The sequence below is a fragment of the Vigna angularis genome, chromosome 4 (assembly GCF_016808095.1).
Source record: "Vigna angularis cultivar LongXiaoDou No.4 chromosome 4, ASM1680809v1, whole genome shotgun sequence".
Lineage (NCBI taxonomy): Eukaryota > Viridiplantae > Streptophyta > Magnoliopsida > Fabales > Fabaceae > Vigna > Vigna angularis.
This window is the reverse complement of record NC_068973.1, coordinates 35,455,370-35,479,024: the sequence shown is the minus strand read 5'-3', so window position 1 is coordinate 35,479,024 and position 23,655 is coordinate 35,455,370. Positions and strand designations below refer to the sequence as shown.

General features: G+C 33.4%; 2 protein-coding genes across 7 annotated transcripts; both read left to right on the top strand.

The window, feature by feature from the left end:
* The first annotated feature begins 1,216 nt into the window (after window positions 1-1,216).
* Window positions 1,217-10,186, top strand: LOC108331672 (protein KAKU4). 5 transcript variants are annotated; one of them, XM_017566535.2, is made up of 13 exons: window positions 1,217-1,771; window positions 2,167-2,231; window positions 2,784-2,851; window positions 3,750-3,862; window positions 3,938-4,068; window positions 4,215-4,388; window positions 7,219-7,486; window positions 7,620-7,699; window positions 7,808-7,835; window positions 8,160-8,229; window positions 8,747-8,832; window positions 9,244-9,343; window positions 9,708-10,186. In XM_017566535.2, exons 1-13 carry the CDS (start codon window positions 1,486-1,488, stop codon window positions 10,051-10,053), a joined length of 1,815 nt encoding a protein of 604 aa, XP_017422024.1. In that variant the 5' UTR covers window positions 1,217-1,485; the 3' UTR covers window positions 10,054-10,186. The 5 variants fall into 5 exon arrangements, with proteins under 5 accessions (XP_017422024.1, XP_052733046.1, XP_017422023.1 ...); XM_052877086.1 differs by having other exon boundaries at window positions 2,775-2,851; window positions 3,750-3,859; XM_017566534.2 differs by having other exon boundaries at window positions 2,775-2,851.
* Window positions 10,187-13,327: 3,141 nt separating this feature from the next.
* Window positions 13,328-19,274, top strand: LOC108331953 (COP9 signalosome complex subunit 5a). Of its 2 annotated transcripts, XR_001832458.2 has the most exons (7): window positions 13,328-13,864; window positions 13,936-14,217; window positions 14,311-14,458; window positions 14,608-14,690; window positions 15,665-15,746; window positions 18,777-18,854; window positions 18,937-19,086. XR_001832458.2 is itself a non-coding variant. In XM_017566991.2 (6 exons), the coding sequence occupies exons 1-6, from the start codon at window positions 13,436-13,438 to the stop codon at window positions 19,024-19,026; spliced, it is 1,110 nt and encodes a 369-aa protein (XP_017422480.1). In that variant the 5' UTR covers window positions 13,330-13,435; the 3' UTR covers window positions 19,027-19,274. The 2 variants fall into 2 exon arrangements, 1 of the variants encoding a protein (XP_017422480.1); XM_017566991.2 differs by lacking the exon at window positions 15,665-15,746 and having other exon boundaries at window positions 13,330-13,864; window positions 18,937-19,274.
* The last annotated feature ends 4,381 nt before the right edge of the window (window positions 19,275-23,655 follow it).

Genomic DNA, 23,655 nt, shown 5'->3' with positions numbered 1-23,655 from the left:
TTACATAATTGAAAAACTGTACATTGTTTTTAGTATACATTCTAATTTCACATGTTTTACAAAGTAAATTTTATAAAATATTATATATATGTATATGTGTGTGTGTTATGTATGTATATTTGTAAAATAGTTTAAAAAGGATTATATGGAGGAAATCATGTAATTATTTTAGCTGTTATCGGGTTACTTGAGACGATAGACTTGCATATTTTATTAAATAATTAAATTATTTTAATATAATAAAGGATATTATTTAATTAAAGGATAACACTGAAAACCATTATAGAAATATGTATTTCTTTATTATGGTATACATGACATAATTATTAAATTATGTATATATATATCTGTATATAAATTAAACTATAACCTAATATGTATTAAAATATGTTTGCTATCTTATTCTCATTTATGAGTATTTAATTGCTCAGTTTTAAAAGGACGTGTCTTATCTTTTCATTATTTACTGAATGAGAATTGAATTAACTAGCTATCTTTTACTTTTAATAATTAAAAATAAACAAAAAGTTTATTAAAATTATAATTACGCGTATTTTTAATTAGTTGATTATATGACAACTTTTAATCCGAAAACCATAGGTCCCACCCTAAAATATAATTAAATTGGAATGAAGATAAGTAGACTCTAAATTAACCCAATAAACAAGAATTCCCACTTTATACAGATTTAATTTGCATGATAATGTGTTTGAAGATTCTGTTTTAAAGTAACTGAAACCCAAGACAAGGACACGAAGAAACAAAACTTCCTTAATGAACCAACATTAAATAAGGGGTTGCTCTTTGTTCAATATTTTAACGTACATTTATTAAGGATTTTATGGTGTGTAATTCTTTTTGTGTCTTTATTTATAACAGATGGGTTAAAATTTTCTTTAATTTTTTCTGTATATTTTATCTGTATAGTTGTCAATCTCCTTTAGTCTATACTTATATTTTTATTTCTGAATTAGATTCAGTTGTTTAAAAAACTATAAGTAGAAAAAAAAGAAACTAATCACATTATTAACTAACTCATATTTGTAACAATTTAATATTAATAAGTTATATATTATTATCAATTTTTATTTTAATTGTATAAAAGTAAAACCTAGTTCTTTTAGTGCAGTTTTGAAAACACATGAAAGTTTATTCCCGCAAAGATACCTTCGGAATTTAGCCTCCAAAGGAAATAAATTAGAGACCCTTCACCAACACACATGCTTTTTATTTATTTAAATAAAATCAAAGACAACATTTATCCTGGCCCACACACTGAGGATAAAAACAAATATTAAATAAAAGCAGAAAAAGAAAAAAAAAGGAAAAAAACCAATAAGCGGAAGGTAACCGCTGCAACAATCGGCTTCTGTTTCGGGGAAAAGAGGTTTTGGATTCGAAGAGAGAAAGAGTGAAGTAAAGTGCTGTTTCGGAACTGAAGATTAGAAGCTCTGTTACGGAACAAAAGCACTTTCCGAGTGCTCTATGGCTTCCGCTCCCGGATCTCGATCCGGCGGCAAAATTCTCCGAACGCGACGGAGCGCCACCGCGAGGAACCGCACTCCTTACGACCGTCCCGCCCCGGCCGAGGCTCCAAGTCCTAACTGGCTCTCGCGTTTCGTATTGTCTCCCTCGCGTTTAATTGCCTCTGGCGCAGGGAAAATCTTCTCCTCTGTTTTGGATCTCGATAATGCTTCCCCGTCTTCTTCTTCTTCTTCTTCCTCCGCTGCATCCTCGTCTCCCTCCTCATCTTCTAACAATTCCGACGCTGGTAATTACTGTTATCATGCAAACTTCTGGAACCGTTATACTCCCGTGCTTGAAATACTAGGGTTTCTGTCCTTTTTGGTTTTAATCTCGTTGATGTAGTGATTTTATTTTGTTTTGACTTTTCGAGCTTGTGTGCGTTGACTCTGGTTGTAGTTGATATAGGTTTGGTAGATCTAGTATTCGAGGTAGGAGTAGTACCTTGTAAATTGTAATTATGGCTGTTTTAAAGTGCTTAGTTGGATTTGGAAAATTGTCCAAGTTGCGTGAATTGAGCTTTAAGTATATGGGTCATGGTCGCGCGTTGTTGAAAAACTAATTGTGTACGTTCTTTGGTCTTTGACATTGTTGTTGCTGTTGACCCCTACTAAACGATGTGGTTGGTGCCTAATTTTGCAGAGGAAGTTGGTACTTTCGATGATGAAAACGATAAACGGTCTGAAGGTGATGTGGCATTGAGCAAGGTAGTTGACTCTCTTTTATGTTATCCTTTGCTTGATTGAGATTTAGGCTCTCTTTTTTTCGTCTAACTAGTTATTTTCATTAAGTGTTAAAATGGTTTGTAATTCGTGTTAGCTAGTTTTTCCTTTGTTTTCTTATTACTTATGAGATTGAAGTTCTTTTACTTGTTAGGCATGCTGTGCATGTTGCCGCATGCAATCACGTATACGTTGCAAAGACATGGCATTGCTCTTAATATGACCTCTTAGACAATTTGCTGTTCCAATAACTTATGGGCCTTTGGAAGTTTTAGAAGGCTTAACTCCTTTCAAAGTATCCCCTCAAGAAATAAAATGATTAGTGAACCTTCAGGATTAAATTATCACTTTTAGAAATGCATTGGCCTTTAAAAGTATTGCAGATTGTGTTTCCATCCAGTTAGAGACAGTTTTCATTTGTTGTTGTCTTCATGAGTCCCCTGGTTTTATCTGATAGCATTGCACATTTTGTATTGACATCTGCATTGAAAGGATGGAACATCAGGACTGATCAATTTTTCTGTAAAGGAGCTTCAGCCATTTGTTGGGAACAGCAAGAACAAGCATATCATTGAGCAGCTTATTCTGAAGGAATCATTCTCCAGGTACTGAAGAATTTATATTTTGACATGTGGGATGTTCTTTTGTTTTTTATTTTTTCATCCGTGTTATCATATGGTAATATGTTGAAAGTTCTTTATATCTTTTTGTCAACAATGTAATTTTCTGTAGTTAAATAAGAAGGCACTACATGTATGCATTGTGGTTTTTGGGCTTTCTATTGTTTTTCAGAGTTGAATTTTAAATTAGCAGTAATTTTAGCCTCTAATATGATTCTATTACATATTTATCTACCTGTATACCATGATTATAATCTAGAGTGCCTGATGGTAGTGGTCAAATCAGAAGACATTTCTGCCCTTGGTCAATTTTTGAATTTATGACAAAACTTGACAGCATTGTTTGATTTCAAATTATCGTCAAATCATGTACATATTTGGTGATTTTAACTTGGCCTAAGTTTGGGACTTTCAAAAAATAAGCATTAACCTGGGCCACAGAACATGATCATATAACGAGTACTGTGCTGCATATATCAGGGATGGATTTGATTCCTCTAAATTGAAGGGATACAGTTTAGAAGGTGAAATGCAAAGTTATAACTGATTCAATGACTGGTTGATATTGTGGTAAAGTGCATGTGCTTGGATAACATTATGAAGTTGTTAAAATCTCAAATGTTGATTTTTCTTTTTCAATCAACAAATATCCACACTTTACCTTTTAAAGTTCACCCTTCATGTCAGAAGAGCCAAATACATTAATTATGGTACTAAAATTTTCGGACCTTGAGATATATATGTTGTATAAACATGAGAGTGGAACTGCATTTATAAAAATTGTAAGATCAAGAGTTGAATTTTAAATGTTTGCTTGAACTGCATTTACTCTTTCCTCAAGTTGTGTGGAATAAGGTTCTAATACAGTTTAATAATTGATCAGGGAAGAATGTGACAGATTGATAAAAATAATAAGATCAAGAGTTGTAGATCCTGCAAATGATGATAATGGAGATAAGAGGCCAACAGATATACTCAACAAGACTCCTGGAAGTGGTATTCTCTACATACAAAGCTCAGTTATAACATGTTACTGTTTCCTGACCATGGATTTTTATTTCTTAAATACAGATTCACCTGATCTCCATAGTGCTGCCATTATGGAGGCAAAAAAATGGCTGCAGGAAAAGAAGTCAGGATTAGATACAACTTCTGTTATAGGTTATGGAAGTCCCAGCTTGAATTTGTTTGCATTACCACAGGTTAGTGACTCTCTGTTTGTGGAGAAACTATACTGATTTTTGTACATGCTATCTCCTTCCCCTTTTCTCTTCACATAATTTATATCACGGTAACATGATTTCACAATAAAGGTTTGTTTTAATCTGTATGTGTGGCTGTTATGCAGGATCCCAAAGATGAAGGATCACCAGTGGATGTGGCCAAGTCATATATGCGCACACGCCCTCCATGGGCCTCGCCTTCTATAGACCACCATAATTCTCAAACACCATCTGGTGTTCAGCTCTTCAAAGAAGAAACACCATATCTATTGGGAAACAATTCTACACCGTCCTCCAAGGTGCTATTTAATGTGTGGTTTTTACTTTTGGAAGTTGCATATATGTCACCTTTATCTTTACTAGAAATTTAATTAGAGAATTGGGTCCTACATTTTATTAAACACAGTTTATTATTATTACAGAAATTCATGAACTTAAAATTTTTATAGTTAATATAGATTGAGTATCAGACAACTGAACAAGTAGATGGAAAGGATTTATTTTATTCTTTGCAGAGTTGCGCATCATTATGTTTGGCGGTCTTCAGAAGTTGTGAAAACTGAAAAATATAATGTCTGAGGAGTTCTGTTATGCTCCATTAGTTTGGTGGTCCAATATACTTTTCCCTCTTATCAGGTTATTGTGTTATTATTTTTCCCAAATCTCTAGAAAAAAAATCTCCCTGTATATCACATTAATCTCTATAACAAATTCTCCCATCTTTTCTAAATGTATTGTTAGAATTGAGAAGACAGATGGGTCTAACTATTCCCCTTGGGTTTCCAAAATCGAGTTATGGTTAAGTGGTTTGGGCTACAAATCTCATCTTACTACAACTATTGCATTTATTTCAACAAAGCAACATGAACAATGGATAAAGATTGATCTTAACTATGCAGTGTTATTAACTTTTCACACCTTACTTAAGCCTATTTTCTTTTTCTTCATAAGTAGACGTGTGCATAAGCTTGGAGTGAGACCCGTGTTCTTTATACCAATGACACAACATTTGTATGATGTGTGTCAAGAACTTAACACTTGTTGGTCCACGATAATTTGAGGGGCATATGCCTACTTATCTTGGGTGACTTAATGCTGCCTTACATTACTTTAACGAGCTCCTTCCACCATTTGCAAATGTGTAGTATTTTTTATGACCTTCGGTTTGTATTGCTTGCCACAAGAGTATGTTGCTACCTGTGATCAAATTTGGAATCATCATTAAACCCTACATTGATTTCCACATCATCTGTGCTCCTCCATATTCCTTAGAAAATAAACATGGAGACACATACTTTGTCTTTGGGGGAAAACACTTCATTTATACTGCAAAGTAATAACTCTGGATGCTCTCGTACATGTAATTCTAGAAATCATTTAAAATGTGAACATTGTCACCTCATTGGACATACCATTGATGGTTGCATGGTAGACCTGTTCACCCAATATTGCATGGACAACTACTATTGAGTCACATGTTGCTCTTACGCCACTGGTTGATCTATCTCCAACATATGAAGACTTTATCAAATGGTGTGTTACAGGCCAATCCACTAGTAACACTGCTTTGTTCAGGTGTTTTGACACAAGATGATTCATGAATGATACCCTGCGTACTACAAAAGGAATTAAGTCATGATTAAATAAATCTTGGGCATTATTAGATCTAATCCTCTTAATGCTAACACCAAATTGATTTTTTACCATTGAGAAAAATCATTGAACAAAAGAGCTAACTTTTGATTTTTGTTTTAGAGGATGACCCATGTAACCCTAGTACAATCATCACTGAAGGTAATAAACCAATGAGCACCAAATACATTCAAGGACATTTGAGGGACCCCACACATCAGTATGAATTAAATCGAAGGGAAGTGCTCATTGTGTTTGCCAAGTTCACACACTTCACAATGAAAACTCTCCACATCTAATTTCTTAAGTAGGGAAGGAAATAGCAATTTTATGACTATAAAAGAAGGACGACAATGTTGTAGAAGGACCTACTCATTGTTGATGTTTATTAAATTAAAGGAAGAGGAAAAATTGTTGCTAATATTGTGTGGTTTTGGGCAAAGATTTGTTGCCAAATAATAAAGTCATTCCATTATCTAACATGTCCAATCATCTTCCATGAATGCTTGTCCTGTAGCCTACAAAGATCATCATAAAAAGTATTACATGATATGTCTTTAATGATTTTTTTTAAATATTTTCTTAGTGCTAGGGCAAGGGGTGTAGGAGGAGAAATTTATAGGTAGGGGAGTCATGTGATTAGTGGCACCCGAGTTCATCATCCAACATTCATTATAGAATCTTTAAGACATTGAGTCCAACAACAAAAGGAGAATTTCCAAACGCACCTGAATATGAACGTGCTAGACAACAAGTACCTATTGGTTTACCAAACCTTTTTAGAAACAATCTCATTTTCTCTATTTCATCTTGATTGGGTTGAATCAATTCTCCTCTATATTTCAACAATTATGTATGCCTGCCCTCCCTTTTTGATGTTGTCTCCTTTATTTCCCACTCCTTGTTATGGTTTTCGAGAGCCCAATCTCTGTTGGGTGGCTTCCCATGAGTGTAGGATTTATTTTCCCCTATTTCAGCTGTTGTATCTGTTAGGAATCAAAGTGAGTCTAAGTCTCACATTGGGTAGAAATAAGAAAGTGGAGCACCATATAAAGGTGAAGACCCATTAATCCATTGTCTTAAGGTTTTGGGTTTTGGATTGAAAATGATGTCAATTTCTTATGTGGTTGAGCTCAAGTCTTATTGGTGTTGTATCTTCTCAATGAACTTCCTCCTTGATAAATCTAACAACTAGTATCAGAGCCGATGGTTATTCTTGGTGACTGGCTCAACGAGTACAATGGTCTTTATATTGAAAGTCTTTCTGGCAAGAGTTCCAGTTAAGCGTGTCGCATTAAAGATGAACGGTGGTACAAAAAGGGGTACTCGTGGTTGGGAAATATAAGAGTTAGTCAATGGTATAGGGCTTTAAACATTTAGTGTACCTCACGTAATTACTTCTATCAATCATTACTGGTTCGTCATTTGGATAGATTGAGTTACATTGTTAAAATGTTGTGCTTATGGATTTTGGTTTGGGCTGATGCTGAAATGCAGTTGAAAAGGGATTCTGCTGCTACTGGTTCATGGAGTATTCAGGATGAAATTCGAAGAGTAAGATCCAGGGCAACAGAGGATTTACTTAGGACACTTCCCTCCTCAAAAATTGATTGGTCCACACTTGGCGTGGAGAATAAAAATAATGTAGACTCTTCAGCTATTGAAAACATTGGAGCTAGTTTGTCAGAGAGAGTACATAATTCTACAAATTTAGTGGATGCATCTGCTAACTTGGTCAGAGGATTTGGTTCTCAGGTCTCTCCAGGTATGATTCTGCTGTTGTAGCAAGCCTGTTGGTTTATACTGATAATAAATTGTTTTATTGGTAAAACATATTTATTCCTTAAAACATATAAAGTATGTTGGTGCTTTACTCATTTAACTTCATTTCCCTTCAGATTTGGAGAGTAAACAGGATGGGTCCAAACCTGAATCTGTGCTGTCTTATCCGGTTAACATTGATTTTGAACAGAATCAGGTGCACATATGAATTGGAGTTTATATAACAGCCCCCCTCCTTTTAATACATTGAAGATTTTTTAAAGTTAAGCTCTATTTTATGCTAACACGGTTTTCTTTTCTTCAGGTCTCTGTTGATGTTCAGCAGACAAAAGGTAAACTGCTGACTATTACAGATCTATTCTGTTAGTCAAATTTGTGTTAAAATCAAGGACATTTGTTGATTATCAATGCTTTTGCTTTTGATATATTCATGAGAGTTATAATTCGGCAATTTGACACAAACATTGTTCTCTAATTGTTATTATTTTAGATCTGAGAAGTGTGATTTAATTACTTACATGTATCAATCCGTTATTGTTCTTTCTGTTAATACAACCCGACTAGCAGACATCCTTTTTCATACATTGTGCAATAGTTTTATTCCCCCATCTCTCAGTAGAAATTTTACTTTGCTTATGGAAATCCATGCCACATAGGTACGCAAGATGACAGCAGAGAAATAACTACTTCGGGACTTCAAGATGGGTCCTCAAGTGATATGTACAGGTTTGAGTATTTCTATCGTATCACTTATGAATGAAGTTGTGTTTGTCTGTTTATTCAGGTTAAGTTTTTTTCTCATTTACTTTCTAATAGTACCTTATTCTCGATTTCCATTTCCAACTGTCTTATGAGGCATTTAAGGTCCTTAAATTGTTTGATATGTTCACCAACTTTTTGACATTTTCTTTAGGCTGATATTTGGAGTGTTTAGCTTTCCTTAATTGCAAAAATTACCCTTAGTGTGCGACACTGTTTGAAACTGATGACTGTCTTGACTAAAGAGCTCTTTGACGTTCCTGGCATTTGATTATTGTTGACCAACCTAGAAATTTTGCAAGTCTAGACACCGTACCCCTTGCAAACTGACAATAACAGTGACAAACTATGTTGAGTTTAATCCTGTCAATGTTTTTGTTACCAAGAGTCCCATGTTCGTAGATCTAGACAAGCTTTTTGTATGAATTCTGGTCCTGTATATTATTTGTATTCTAATCGTAGCTTTTCTTTGAATGTTAAACAGGGGTGACGGACTGGTTAAAGTCAATGGCATCAATGACACAAATAGGCCAGGTCATCAGCTAGACTCAGTTGAAGAAACTAAAGAAGGTATGAATCAGTCACTTTGGCTGTCTTATGATTAGAAAACATGCTCAGTTGATTTAATGTGTTATCTGACAACTTGTAGTCACACTTGTTAAAATGCTATTTGCGAGACGCATTATTAGTGTTTAGCAATGTACCATGAACCATTGCACAATGCTAAGGGTTCAGCTTTGCAACCCTTCTGAGTTCTCGTTTAGCTAGGGTATGCTATGCATATGTTACTCATTTTGATGAGGATGTATGTACATAGATCAGGGTGGTAGTCTACAAGACCTTGCTTGGTTTTGTAGATCATGGTGTTTTCCTTTTGTTCGATTATGATAAATTTCTCCTTTGTGATCTGGAGTTTAATATTTTATTCAATATTCTCAATTTTGTATTCATCTTATATGCTGATCCTTCATTTAAATGCAGCTACAAATTCTAGATTACAATATAGTAACCACTTAGTAATCAAAGAGAAGGTTGGAGCAGAAGATGAATTGGCAAATGGGTTCCCCTCTTCAGAGCCAAGGTAAATTTTGGTTCACAGGCTTTTCTTTGATGTTGAACTTTCTTAAGTAAAACCTATTTATATATAACCTTGGTGCCTTTTACTTTTAGTTGATCAGTGGAATGTAAAATTTTGGGTTAAATTATACTTTTACTCAGTACTAAGTTCAAATTTCCAAGAAGCCTCGATTCTCAGTTGCCAACCTTATTACTCCATTGCGAAATTTAGAATGAACAATTTTTGTAATTGACTTGAAATATTTGGGAACATCAACTGACTTTTTCCCCACCTGTCTGGGAAAAGAAATGCTGGTCTTCGTTTCTTGTTATTACAGTTATCAAAATTAGTAGATCTAAATTAATTCTGCCATTTTCCTGTTTGCTAGTTTCAATGCAGCTCAGGTTACTGGACAGAACACAAAAACATTGGAGTACAAGGAATTCGATACAAATGATTCAAGTCAGGAAAGGACAGCTCAGGTTGTTCTTGAGCAAGAGGCTTGCAAGACATTGCGTGAATCAATGGACGTGCCTGATGTAATTGGGGACGCTGACGGTGTTGCCTCTGGTTCGCAGAACAGTTCCAGCGTGTACGAGGTTCATCAAGATACTTCCCAGCCGGTTGTCGAATCAGGTTTGCCAGCCACACCAACTAGCATTGCTAAGCAAAAGGGAAGAAGAGTGACAGCCACATATAACAGCAGAAGGAGCAGGAGCAAGGGTGTCAAATGATGCCCATTGTTGTATTTTGTATCTTAAATTGTAAGTTACCATTAGCTTAGAAAGTAGGGATTATGCAGGACTGTGAGATTAATTATATTCAAGAGTATATACGTCTACTTAGACAGATTTATTTTTTCTTTAATTTGTTCTTTCTTGTCTGTTTTTTGGGGTGATTATTACGTTCGCGGAAATCTGGTTCTGGAATTGGAATGTATTTGCTGTATAAATGGTTAAATAGCGACATTTTTTTAACCCTGGTAAACGAATCTCTGGAACTTTACACTCACTCGAACTACTTTGAGTTTCATTAAAGGCATTTGCACCAATCGTTTGACTCCACAGAAGGTAAGAAAGGAGGGTGGATAAAAAGGAAGTAAGAAAATTGTATGTGATTTTTTTTTCTTTGTTACGAGAAGGAAAGGGAAAATGTTTATTTGCAATGATACAGAGTATTTTTTTGTCAATGACTAATAATAAGTTCGATTTTCAGAAAATTCAATGAAAATATTTTGCATGATAACTTCTTTTTAAATTACTACGTAAGACATATAAAGAATATTTAATCTTCATTTGCTTTTAGTGATGTATTGTAAGAGAGGATGAAAAAGAGAGAATTAGAGAGGATGATGTCTGTTTGTGGGCTGCTATTTCCTGAATCTCACGTTTTTCTTCTCTCATCTCATAAAAGCTGTAATTCCCAAATTGTCATCGGTTAAAAATAAAATAAAAAAATTAACACTTTTTTTATTTTTATTATCTTTTGAATTAAATGTTTGGAAAGATATTTTTAGATTTAGAAATACTTTTTGGAATATTTAATGCAGAATATAAAAAAGAAAATTGGAATGAGGGTTCTGGAACATATTTCTGGAACAATAATACTTTTTGAAAATGTTTTTATATTTGTTGGACAAAAGGGAAGTGGATAAAGGAGTGCATTAAGGTTTCTTTTCTTTTTTCTTTTTAATAGTGGATGCTATGGTGGTTCAGATTGGATTTTAGATGCTCGTCCAATAGATTTTTTTTGGTGGATTAACTTTTCAATTTTAGCTAAAAGTGATTATATCAAAATTTAGAAAAAAAAAAGTAAAATTGCCGAATGTGGTATATATACCTTAAATAATGTGCTAATTACATAGGAAAATAGTAGTAAACTTAGATGGATATTATCGAACTAAACCTTAGAGAATGTACAACTAACTTACCATTTATATAAGATTTATTTGTAGTTCACCATGTACACTAAAATACAAAAAAGAAAATACCATTTACTCTATTGTATGATTGATCATTTTAAGAAAAAAGCAATTAAAAAAAATGAAATGTTGTATCATAGATTATTTGATAATGATAATCATTAAATGTGTGCTAAAACTTATATTAATTGACTTAAATGATTAAATCATACTCATAATTAATGACATACATTTCTGACTTTCATGAGTTAAAAATAAACTGATGAATATACTTTTACAAGATAAAATTGATTAATTTAACTTTTATCTATTTAACCAACACAGTGTAAATATTCGCCCAATGTGATTAAACTATATATTTATTTAATTATTAAGTTGAAACTTTTGAATGTTAAAATAACTAATTATGCACCTACACACACTTTTACCCATCATTTCAAAAAATATAATCCCATTTTTTTTATTTTTAAAATTAAAATAATATTATAATTAAATTAATTCATAGCGATTACCATTTTAAAACACATAAGCATTCATATTTTTTTATTCTTTTCTTTGTGCACTCTAAGTCACAAAAACTTCACTTTTTTTGTTTTTTATTTTTATTTTTTCTTTCACTTTTCTCTCCTATATTTTGTTTCATAGCATCTAAATAAAACTTAGTAGGTAGTATTTCAACAAATATATAATTTATACTTTAATTACTTTGTCAAGAATAATTGTCCTAAATAACTTAAATTAACCCAATTAATTATATTAAAGATGAACAATATTATAATGTGATTATTAAAAATATGTTTATTTATGAAACATGATTGAATCATCGTAACTTTATGAGAAAAAAGTTGAAAAATTATTTTACACATTTATATTTTAAAAATATATTAAATATGTTTTTTTCTCCTCAAACTATTTATTCAAATTATATTTTATTTCAGTTTCAAAGTATTAATTTTATATTTTATAGTTTATAAATAAATGTAAAATATTATTGACCAATAAAAATAGTTAACCATATTAAATTTTTTCTTTTATTTTTGTAATTCTCTCTTTATTGCTCCTATCTTTTTAGTGGAGGTGGAGACTATCCTCGTAACAATAGTTACAAGGGAGGGTGCCGATATTTAGTATTATCTGAAATTCAAATATCATATATGTTAAAATAAAATATTTTTCTTTCAAGACTTGACCTTTTCCTCATTCATGTTTTTTTTCATTCCATTCCTATTTGTCTAATCAACTTCTCCATCACTTACTTTCGTGTTTTGGTCATTACATACTATCGTTTCTCATTTCTTCATAATTGTTCGTTGCTTTATCTCTCTAACTATTCTTATTGTTCTTCCTAGTATCATCTTGTTAAAACTCTTTTTCACTTCTTCCTTAATAACAAATATTTACTAACCTTTATAATAATTGTCATAATCATTCTTATAACCACCATTATCATGACTATTATAAGCTGAGAAACGTTCTTTGTGAATACTAGTTTAAGGAATGTTATAAGTAAATTACATAAAAAAAATATGAGTCTTAGATAACTCCTAGTATTAATTGATCAATGAAGAACATTTTTCTTTCTCACATAGGAGAATTCTCCTTTTTTTTTCTTTCCTGTTTGTCAGTTTGGACAAGATATCCGCTCAAGTGTTATCCTAACGTGTTTGATGTTCATCACTTCAAAGTTCTTCTTTAGTTTTGTTATTTTGTAAAAGTATTAAAGGAGCTAGTTATCATTAATTCGAAAATTTTTATTCATATGTGATATCATTAGTTAGAAGTTGGTTTGACACTCCAAAGTTTACTATAAAGAAAATCATAACGAAAAGAAAGAGATTCAAGAGGAACAAACTTTTAGCAACATTATAGTTTATATTTTTTTTATATAATGCAGAGATTAAAGTAGTATATATTTTTGAAATTACGAAAAACAATTTTAATGAAAAATCCAAAGAGAAGAGATATGTTTAACCGATTTGAAAATAAATATTAATTTTACACTTTATAAAAATAGTGAAAACATTTGGATAAATAACTAATAATTCACACGATTCCAAGTGCTTATAATATGTTAAAAAAAATAAGCAATACATGCTAATTTCAATGAGAGCGTAAATTGGAGAGTAGAGTGACAGCAAAAGAGAGTATAGTGAAGAGAGAAAAAAAAGCGGTTTGGTCCAACGCAAGGCAAAGAAATGGAAGGGTTGTCGTCTTCAATGGCGATTGCGCAGAAAACATGGGAGCTCGAGAACAACATCATCCCCATGGACACTCCGGGAGCCGCCTCATCCTCCTCCGCCGCAACTGCCACCAACGCCGACGACTCTATATTCTACTACGACGAGGCCGGGCAGAATGAGTTCCAGCGCGACAAGCCCTGGGCCAATGACCCTCACTACTTCAAGCGCGTCAAGATCTCCGCACTCGCGCTACTCAAGATGGTCGTCCACGCACGCTCCGGCGGAACTATCGAGGTCATGGGCCTCATGCAGGGAAAGACCGATGCCGACGCCATCATCGTCATGGACGCCTTCGCTCTCCCCGTTGAAGGCACGGAAACGCGCGTTAATGCTCAGGCAGATGCGTACGAGTATATGGTCGATTATTCCCAGACAAATAAACAGGTTCCTTCGCCTAAACCCTAGCACTAACCCTAATTCGAATTTATTTTGATTGATCTTTTTTTTTTTTGCAGGCTGGAAGGTTAGAGAATGTTGTGGGATGGTATCACTCTCATCCTGGGTATGGGTGCTGGCTGTCGGGGATCGATGTTTCGACGCAGATGCTGAATCAGCAGTTTCAGGAGCCGTTTCTGGCGGTTGTGATTGATCCCACGAGGACTGTTTCGGCGGGGAAGGTTGAGATTGGGGCTTTTAGGACTTACCCCGACGGTTATAAGCCTCCGGATGAGCCCATTTCTGAGTATCAAACTATCCCTCTCAATAAGATTGAGGACTTTGGTGTCCACTGTAAACAGGTCTCTTCTTTTTCTGCTGTTGGCCAATTTTTATTTATAATCACCCTTCCTTTTTTTTTAGTTTTTGTTCAATTTCATTTGTGTGCTTTGCAGTATTATGCCTTGGATATCACTTACTTTAAGTCATCTCTTGATTCACATCTCTTGGATCTTCTGTGGAACAAGTATTGGGTGAATACATTGTCGTCTTCTCCTCTGTTGGGTAATGGAGATTATGTTGCTGGACAAATCTCTGATTTAGGTACTATTTCTGCTTCAGTATTTATATATTGATTTATTTATTTATTGTGGACTAGAATGGTTCTGCAGTTCTCTTTAAAAAATGTTGTGTATTTGATAAGGCTATGTTTTGAAAGTATGAGTGTCTAAGTTGGAATATTCCTGTTGCAGCTGAAAAGCTAGAACAAGCAGAGAATCAGTTGGCACACTCACGCTTTGGGCCACTAATAGCACCGACACCTAGAAAGAAAGAGGTGTGTGACTGTTTCTATACAAGTTACAAAATTTCCATCCGTTTATTAGAAGTTCTTTATCATCGTATTGAGGTTTGGATTATTGAAAATTTTCAGAACAGTCTTTTTTTGATGATGAAATTCTTTCTGGGTGATTATCTCCCATCTAATTCATGCTGTATGCAAGTTTTGATATGCGTCTACTTGTTGAAATTTTGAAGCTTATTTCTAACAGTTAGCTGTTAGAATATAGTGTACCACAACATGCCTTTTCATTTATCAGTCTTTAAACCGTAGGGAAGAAAATTTGAGACAAATACTGGATAATTAACCACACTAACTGTAATACTTTTGCTAATGAGTTTCTAAACAGCTTCCAATTTCATTCACCAACGATGCCACATTGCCATGTCACAAAATTAGGTCCCTAATTCCAAATAGTTTTCCTCTAAGATCGTAATTATATGTGTTGGCACTTACTGAAATGATTAACATACAGAATTGCCCAACATACAGCTTTGCTGAGTCTGGGGCTGACCCATTTTTGACTCATTGGCCTGGTGGGGGTTGGTTGGACTGTCCATTTTGACACCTGTACCTACATTCAACAGAAGAGTTGTTTGCTAGGTAGTCAGAATTGATATTTCACCCAAGATTATAAAAGGAAGTATGGATTGTAAATCGGTATATTGTAATAAGGATAGTAAGATCTTACTAAATTTGTGGAATTCATATATGCACACACAAAATTATTATCCGACAATGGTATCCATCTTTTTAATTTGTTTTGAATATAGCATTGTTCTATGGACCTTAGGAACAATACCCTTTGGCCTATTCACTAGGAAGTTTATCATTGTCCTTCTTTTCTTATCATTCCAGCCTTCAGTTATAATCGTGCATTTTGTTTTCTTCCGTTCATCCCTTTTGTGCTTGTATAGCAATTGCTGCATTTTTTACTTACTTTCAAATATTGGACTCTAATCTCATGATAGGGTGGAGGTGTAAATCCAAGGCCATGCCTTATAGACAAATCAAACATAGCACTAAATTGTTCACTCTTTGGCACATTGAAAGGTATATCATTGTTGTAGACAAACCTAGCAATTTCTTTACATGCTTCCTCTCTCACAACTTAAACACGGTGTTAACTGTGGCTGGCGTGCTTACTACTTAAAATTATTTGTAGGACTGTCAGCATCAAATGTTTTGTTGTTTTTTCTTTTCTCACCAGCTTCTGCACTGTTCCCCTCCTTATTAAGGCTTGGTTTCTTGAACAAATTTTGTTGCAAACCAACAACAATTTCACAACTCCTTCTTCACTTCATCAATAACACCCTTGCATGCTACAATATCCTTGTGAGTACCAGCAAAGTGGTGCTTCAACTGATAAACTCTTGTTTTTATCACCTTCTAAAAGTATTTGAATTGAAGTTTCCTAGTAGCCCCACCAACTGAAGTACTATGCTTCCAAGCTGTATCATTCCTATTTTTTGGAGCCATGGGTACAGAGGAGCTTGAAGTCTTTTCAATGATTGGGGAAAAACGTCTGACAAGGATGAGTAATAATTTGCTGTGAGATGCAATTTGGTTCATTGTAAAGGAAGAGCAGAGTGGTATGCCGCAGTTCAGTGGTAATAAACAAAGAGGGAGAAAGATGGAATGGAATGGGAGTGAGTAGAATTGATATTAAATAGCCAAAGGGAGAGAAAAATGATTTGTTTTTTGGTAAAGGGAGAGAGTAGCATTGGCAGCATATTTTGGCCAATGGAGAGCAGTATGCATAACATTTTTTATTTATAGAAGAGAGGCAGTCATGACTCAGCAGTTTTTAGGCATTGATTTGTGTCGGGTTACTTGATGGATTTTAGGTAATGGGGTGAGCTGGGTTAAGTAATTGGGCTTTGAAGGAAAAAATGGGCTTAAATTCTGGGTCATAAAATCGGGTCATGCAACCCAACCCAAGAAAATAACCTAGAAATAGGGAAGGGTAGGTGCTATGAGAGGCACCACAAGGTGTGCTAAGACCACAAGCGGCTGTGCAATGAGTGTTGAGGACCGCAACAACAACTGCTCCCACACTTGTGAGAAACAGCAGTCTTACTTGAGTTGATCTGCAATGGCAATCCGATGTGATCCATAAAAATCACGACCTTGAGGTGACTTAAGATTGGGGAGGGAGGAGTAGATTGTAGGCACATTTGATCTCATGCTCCAGAGAGCAATTTTTGACTACCTTGGTTGTGGTTTCATACCAAATTTCATTTTAGTATTAAAGTCATACATGTCATGGATGGATTTTCTCACACGTTTTGTAGCTCAACTGCTATGTCAGCATCAAGATGTTCATGCCTGCGAGAGTGTTTCTTACCTTACATGCCTGCAAGATGCTAATTGCCCTGCCAGTTTTGGTGTTGGAAAACTTATTCTAACTCTTTCCTTTTAAAAAACTTCCAATATAAATATATTATGGTGGACAGACATCCTAATTATGTTCAACAATTCAAATTAATTTTGCTTAAATTTTAAAACAAAAAATCCTAAATGGTGGTAGTAGTTCCGTATCAACATCTTTTTTTTTTCATAAAAAAAAAAATATAATTAATATAATTGACAAGAATTATGAGCTATGTCAATGTTAAAATTGATATAGCTTTATTGGATCCTTCATACTTAGCATAACTGGTTGAGAATTTAGATACCAATAATATAGAACATCCTAATTCATTTTGATTCATTACCTTCTACTAAAATAATCATGAATCTGTTGTTTTATTCTTTTTAAGGGGTTTGGAAGTGTCATACTTGTAATTAGTTTACTTTATTCATGAATGACTATCTGTTAGACATTGCCCAACCTAGCTGAAAGTTGTTTGATGCTATCTTTCATCAATCAATTTTATTACAACAATTAATCATGACCTAGATGTCGGATGGTTGAACTTGTGGACTTACTTCTGCTTTGGAATCTTTATTTTTCGTTGTATTTTTCACTTTTTGTTTGCAAGAGGAATCTTCAACCCCATTAACCTATATCACTCCTTTGTCAAATTTCCTTCTCATACTCCAAAACTAAAGAAAACAGAATCACAACTGGTTTTTTGTACGTGATCTTTACTTTTCCCTTCGAATGTGTTGTTTTCACAATAACAGTATTATTGTAAACTGGATATTGCATTTCAGAATAAGGTTGTTGCCACTGGGACCCTGTTTTGTTTTGGCTATGCTATAGCTAAAGAAAACAGAATCACAATTGGTCTTATTTTAATCCTTACTTTTCGCTTTAAATGTGATGTTTTACAACAACAAAAAATCATTGGAAATATTGAAAATGCATTACTCACTGGGGTTGTCAATTGTCCCCACTGTGACCCTGTTTCTGTTTGGGCAAGTCATTTGTAAAAGAATCAAATGTTGGGATTACTGGAATACTAGACTGCAAATGGTGCCTGATTAGGTTTTGCTGAAGACTGCTGATATTGTGCTTGCTTAATTTTTAATATCGGAGTCTCCATGGCATCTTAGATTTAGTTGGGCCAATTTACTGTTCTGTTATTACTAACCTCGACGAATATGTGTGGGCTTGTGCCCACATACAACATACACTAAATGGAAAATACTGTGATGTTTGATTATTTACATGATATATCATTGGGCTACATACATATCTTTTCCACATTTCCATGGTGGGAAGTTATTCCTGTGTTGGAGCAATTCTTCCTGCCAAAAAGTGGAGCGCTAAACTATTCTCCGTTTATTGAATCCCATTGTTCACAAAGTTTTTTTTTTCTTTTATACTGAAAAAAGGTACGCAGTTGTCACAAGCGAAAGTCTGGGACAAATTGCAATGGCTAATTATAAATTCCTAATTGATTCTTGTTGAATATTTTAATGTATACTTTTTTAATAACTTTATTGACGAGAAAATTGAAACCAATAAATGCAAACGTTTAGTAGGTCTTTGATGTTGATAATTTGAAGCTGCTCTGTATCAATTTTGTTTATGATCATATATGAATACCACTCATTGCTGATGTAACGTTCTTTAAGCTCTCCCACAATTTTCTCTCCTTGCATACCTGACACCGACATTTCCATAATTTGCAGGAAGAATCTCCTCTTGCTAAAATTACTCGTGACAGTGCTAAAATAACTGTGGAGCAGGTGCATGGTCTGATGTCACAGGTAACTTGCTTTGCCCCCCGCCCCAAATTAAATTATTCTTTGCTTGGCTGCTGAAATGTAATGATAAGTTTTTTCTGTGTAGGTCATCAAGGACATTTTGTTTAACTCCGTCCATCAAGCAAATAGAAATCGCACAGAACCATCTGGTCCTGAACCAATGATTGAAAGCTGATTCTGCCTCTCCTAGACATGCATTTATATATTCTTTCTTTCCTTTTTTTTTGGTTTTGCCCTCATTATCTACCAACTCTTATACTCCACATAACAGTCAGTCTAGCCTTGTATTTTGCCTTTTTGCCCTCGTGCTCTGCTTATTCGTTTTATTGCACTAGTATATTTGTTAACCATGCACTGGAACTCACCTAACACAAACAAAACGTTGTCGAATACAGTTAACAAATACCTTTTTATGCCCTTTTACTCGTACTTGCTGTCAAAGTTATTTTTCTCGCCCTTTATCGTACGGACCAAATTCTGCGGGTTGTGATTGATGCAGTCTTTGTCTTTACCACAAATAGATGTTACTGAATTCATAATTATTTATATAAAATAGTTGGAATTTACAAAGTAGCGTAGCAATTAGTATTAAACTTGGTTCTTAGGAACTTCTATTAAACAATGAAAATTTTATAAAAAAATTCATTAATAGTACTGTTGAGCAGACGGGAATTGTAGCAATGATAGGGCAGTAACTTGATTCAGCTGGCAATTATCATGAAAACATGAAAAACCTACATCAGAGAAATGTCTAGAAATATCTTATTTTCTTTCTTATTAGATACATCTCATTGATTTAATTTATGTATGGTTTAAGTGGAGTCAGCATGATTGTAATGGAGTGGCCTAATGCATCGAAATATAACGTTAAGAATGGTACGGAGAAAGTAAAAGTAAAAACAACCATCTGTACATACTGCTCAACTGCCTCAGTTTACTTCCTTCGAAGCTCAGACACAATCTAACTTCAAATAGAAAAAACTGTTTCTGAAACAGGATAAAATCAAAACATTTTCAGGATTTGAACCCATGAATTTCAAATGGCAACAACTTAAATACTGTATCAAGGATAACCTTCACGAGATTTTAGACCATATTGTAAAAAATTAAAGAAAAATGTGCGGCTAACGTCCTACAATGGCACAATAATAACAGAATAAGTAAAACCTAGATTTAGCGTAATGATTTGATCCAGTTGGGATCGTTGAAACTAGACAGCAGTGGTGAAATTAGATACGCATCATATCATGTGAGAATGAGAGGTTGATAGAAAATGGAAGGCTGTGAGAAAAAGTAGGTTGAAGACCAAAGACCAGTTCAGTGTCATGAATAAGCATGAAGGGCCATAATTCTGCAAGTCCTTTTCTTAAGTACGGTAATTCACATTATAATCATTTAGATACCCAATAAGAGAGGCCTCAATGAAGACGTACTCTTTGTCCTTCTTCCAACTTCCAACTCATCTTTTACTTTATGATTTCAACCTCCATTTTACACCTTCTCAATTTCTCAATCTTCAAACTTACGTCTCAATCTTTTAACATAATACGAGCATTAGGTACTATTACTATAAACTCTCAACTATATAATTGTGCAAGTCACACAAATAAAAATCTACCCTTTCGGTAAATGATCTCTAAAATCTGTCAAACCATCATGCATTCGATAAGATTCTGAGGGGATAACAGAAAAAAGGGACGTCTTCATTCACAAGGTAATGACCCTTCTCTTTACATGTGACAATTTCACATGGAACTTAACCCATCTCCACGGACTCTCTTTTCTCTTTCTAGAATCTGGCACTGCCTCAATATATCATGGAGGCCTAGCTACTTCCATAAGCAACTTTCAGAATCCATCAACTCCTCTGCCACAACACATCATCATATACTTTCCACTTTCCCAAATTTTACATTTGTCTCGTGCCAATCCCTTTTCTTCTTCTGTTCTGACCAACTTCACCTACCTTCTCTTTTGCCTTCTCCACTCTTCTCCTCACAAACCTAACTTTTCCACCATCAAATATCATATCATAATCCTATCACCACTTCACAACTCAGTAACCACAATGAACACACACACACACAAAAATAAAAAAGCATCTTACAAAACTTTATACATGTTCACTCGTATGTTGTTAAAATATGTATGCAAAATTTCCTTAAAGCTTTTTCATGTCCTCGTATAAAGTGACTAACTTTGTTGTCTTGGTTTTTTGCAACTTCATATTTGGAGCCAAAAAGTCTGGAATAAATGAATTATGAAGATACTAATATATAACACCATAGCTATAGCATAAGGGTGGGGGACACCAAGAGAAGAGAATACTACTTTAAAAATGGTTGGTTCAGAGTAATTTCCCCAATCCCATCAAAATCGTATAACCAGAAAAAAAAAATTCCAAGTTATCACAAAAAGAAAATGTCTTGCCACTTGGAATGAACGAATTGTCTATTACAATTGTACTCTTATTTGACAATCTCCGCGTAAATTTAAGCTTTAAATTTCAAGTAAATTAAAGTCGAGTATTATATAAGAATAAAGATTCATGAATTTAATATTTTAATATTTTGGGTTGAAGATACTAAACTTGATAATCTTTTATAAAAGACTCATACCTTCTTATTAGGCAAGTAGTTAACTTGATAAGAATGGTATTGTAATTATGACACTTAAATTTTTGGGAGTTCAGTTCTGTTATATGGTATTAGCATTGTAGAATGTTAATCTTTCAAATTCTAATTATGGCAATCCAAATTTAAAGTATCAAACAATGTGACTAAACTGTGATTAAATCTAGAAATAATTTAAAACTTGTGTGACAATGAAAGAAAATATGTGGTGATTTTACAATGGCAGAAGCATAGATAAAGGAATTGTCCTTGAGAATGATTGGTGGGCATTTAGAGTATTCGATCTGACCCAGCCAAGAGGAATTTTGAGAGGCAATCCATATCATATCCTTATGCCCTTTATGCCCTTTATGCCCTTGTGTAAGGCTGTTCTTGAGAATCTTTGTTCCACTTGCTCCTCATCATATTCAGCATTAGTTTTTGGTTAGTGTGCCAATCAGATTTTAGCACAACTACACCTTATTCAACCTTTTTCTACAATAATAATTATTCTAATGGCATCTCTTATTGCTGCCTTTCTTTCCCAACCCTTTTCTTTATTCAACTTTATACTCAAGGCGTGTCCATCTTCTATTTAACTTGGTAGGTCAAAAAGACACCCTAAAGAACCTTCTGAGGTAATGTTTCGATGCAATCGGCAAGGACCACTTTGCACTCAATAAACAATCATAAGATACAATTCAATTTTCTTATTCCATCCAAAAATTTTATGATTTTCATGTCTTTATTTCTAACAAGTCCAACTTATATTATCTTTAATTCTTCTACATTGATTTTATTGACCTTTCTTGTTGTATGAAGTTCAATTTTATTTTACTTTTACTTTAATGCAAAATTTAGATTGATACTTATATTATAAACGAAAAAGTAATAGTACACATTCATTTGACATATTGTAAGAATAAAATAGTCATAGTTAAAAAAATATATATTTATAAAAGAAAAGAAAAAAAATAGTGAAAAATAATGTTAAATAAATGTAAAAAATTTGTGTTTTAAACTATTTTACTTTAAATAAATTAAATGTGAGTTTGATACTGCTGCTTGAATAGTATTTTCATATAAAGCTTATTTTTCACAAACCATGCATATTTTTATTATATATATATATGTATGTATGTATATGCCTAGATTCACATTTTTTTTATCTTTTGAAGCATAAATGCATATTATATTCCGTGGAGCATAGAGGAAAGAAAGAAGGAATAAAGTGCATGGTGAAAGCTTCCTATTCACAGTTTTGAAAGCTCTTTATTTCGGGCAAGAAATGATTTATGGAAGGATCATCATTAACACTCCAAAGATAATTACTCTCACAATGGTCAACCAAAATTTCTTATTATGGTTTAATGTATAATTTAATTATGCTTTTGACATGTGGACATGTTTTATCTGAGTTATGAAAACTACGAAACATAGCTTTTCGATTGGACGTGGATTTTAAGTAAAAGAACAAAGTCACACATTGTTACAAGTTACACACATAGACAAACGAAACATATTATGAAAGGAAATATAGTACTTGAAATATAAAGTTATGTTGATAAAACTTATGTTAAAATCATCATTCTCATGTCTTAATTAAAAAGATTAAAGTCTTTGTTAGTCACTTCGTTCTAATACTTTTTTTGTAAATTTAAAGCCAGATAAATATAATTTGGTTGGCCACATTTAATAAGAAACTATTCCTCTTGAAATAATCAATTAGAAAGCATTTATGTATCTTAACTATAAATAAATAAATAAATAAACAAAATTTACGTGTAAAATAAACTAAATATTTTGAATTTAAATTTCTAAGAATGTGACAATCCTCCAGGAAATGTTCATTACATATGTAACGAAAATCATTTATTAAAAAACGTTAATTTTTCTTTATATCTTCATATGCATTAATGAATAGGATAAACTCCTTAGGTAAGCAAATCATCTTATGAAATGCGTTTATATTTTTTATGAAGATTAGGTATGTAACTTGGTTTATTTTAAATATCATACCAATGTTCAAAGTTAATGTTCGAAAAAGTGAGTGAACACATATAACATAATAACCTAATAAACAAATGTTTATAGATATAAACTTTGATAAGGTTCACATATTTGAACCTAAAATCTAAATTTAAACAATGTTTCAACATTTAAAATTCTAACTATTTATTTGTTTTAATATA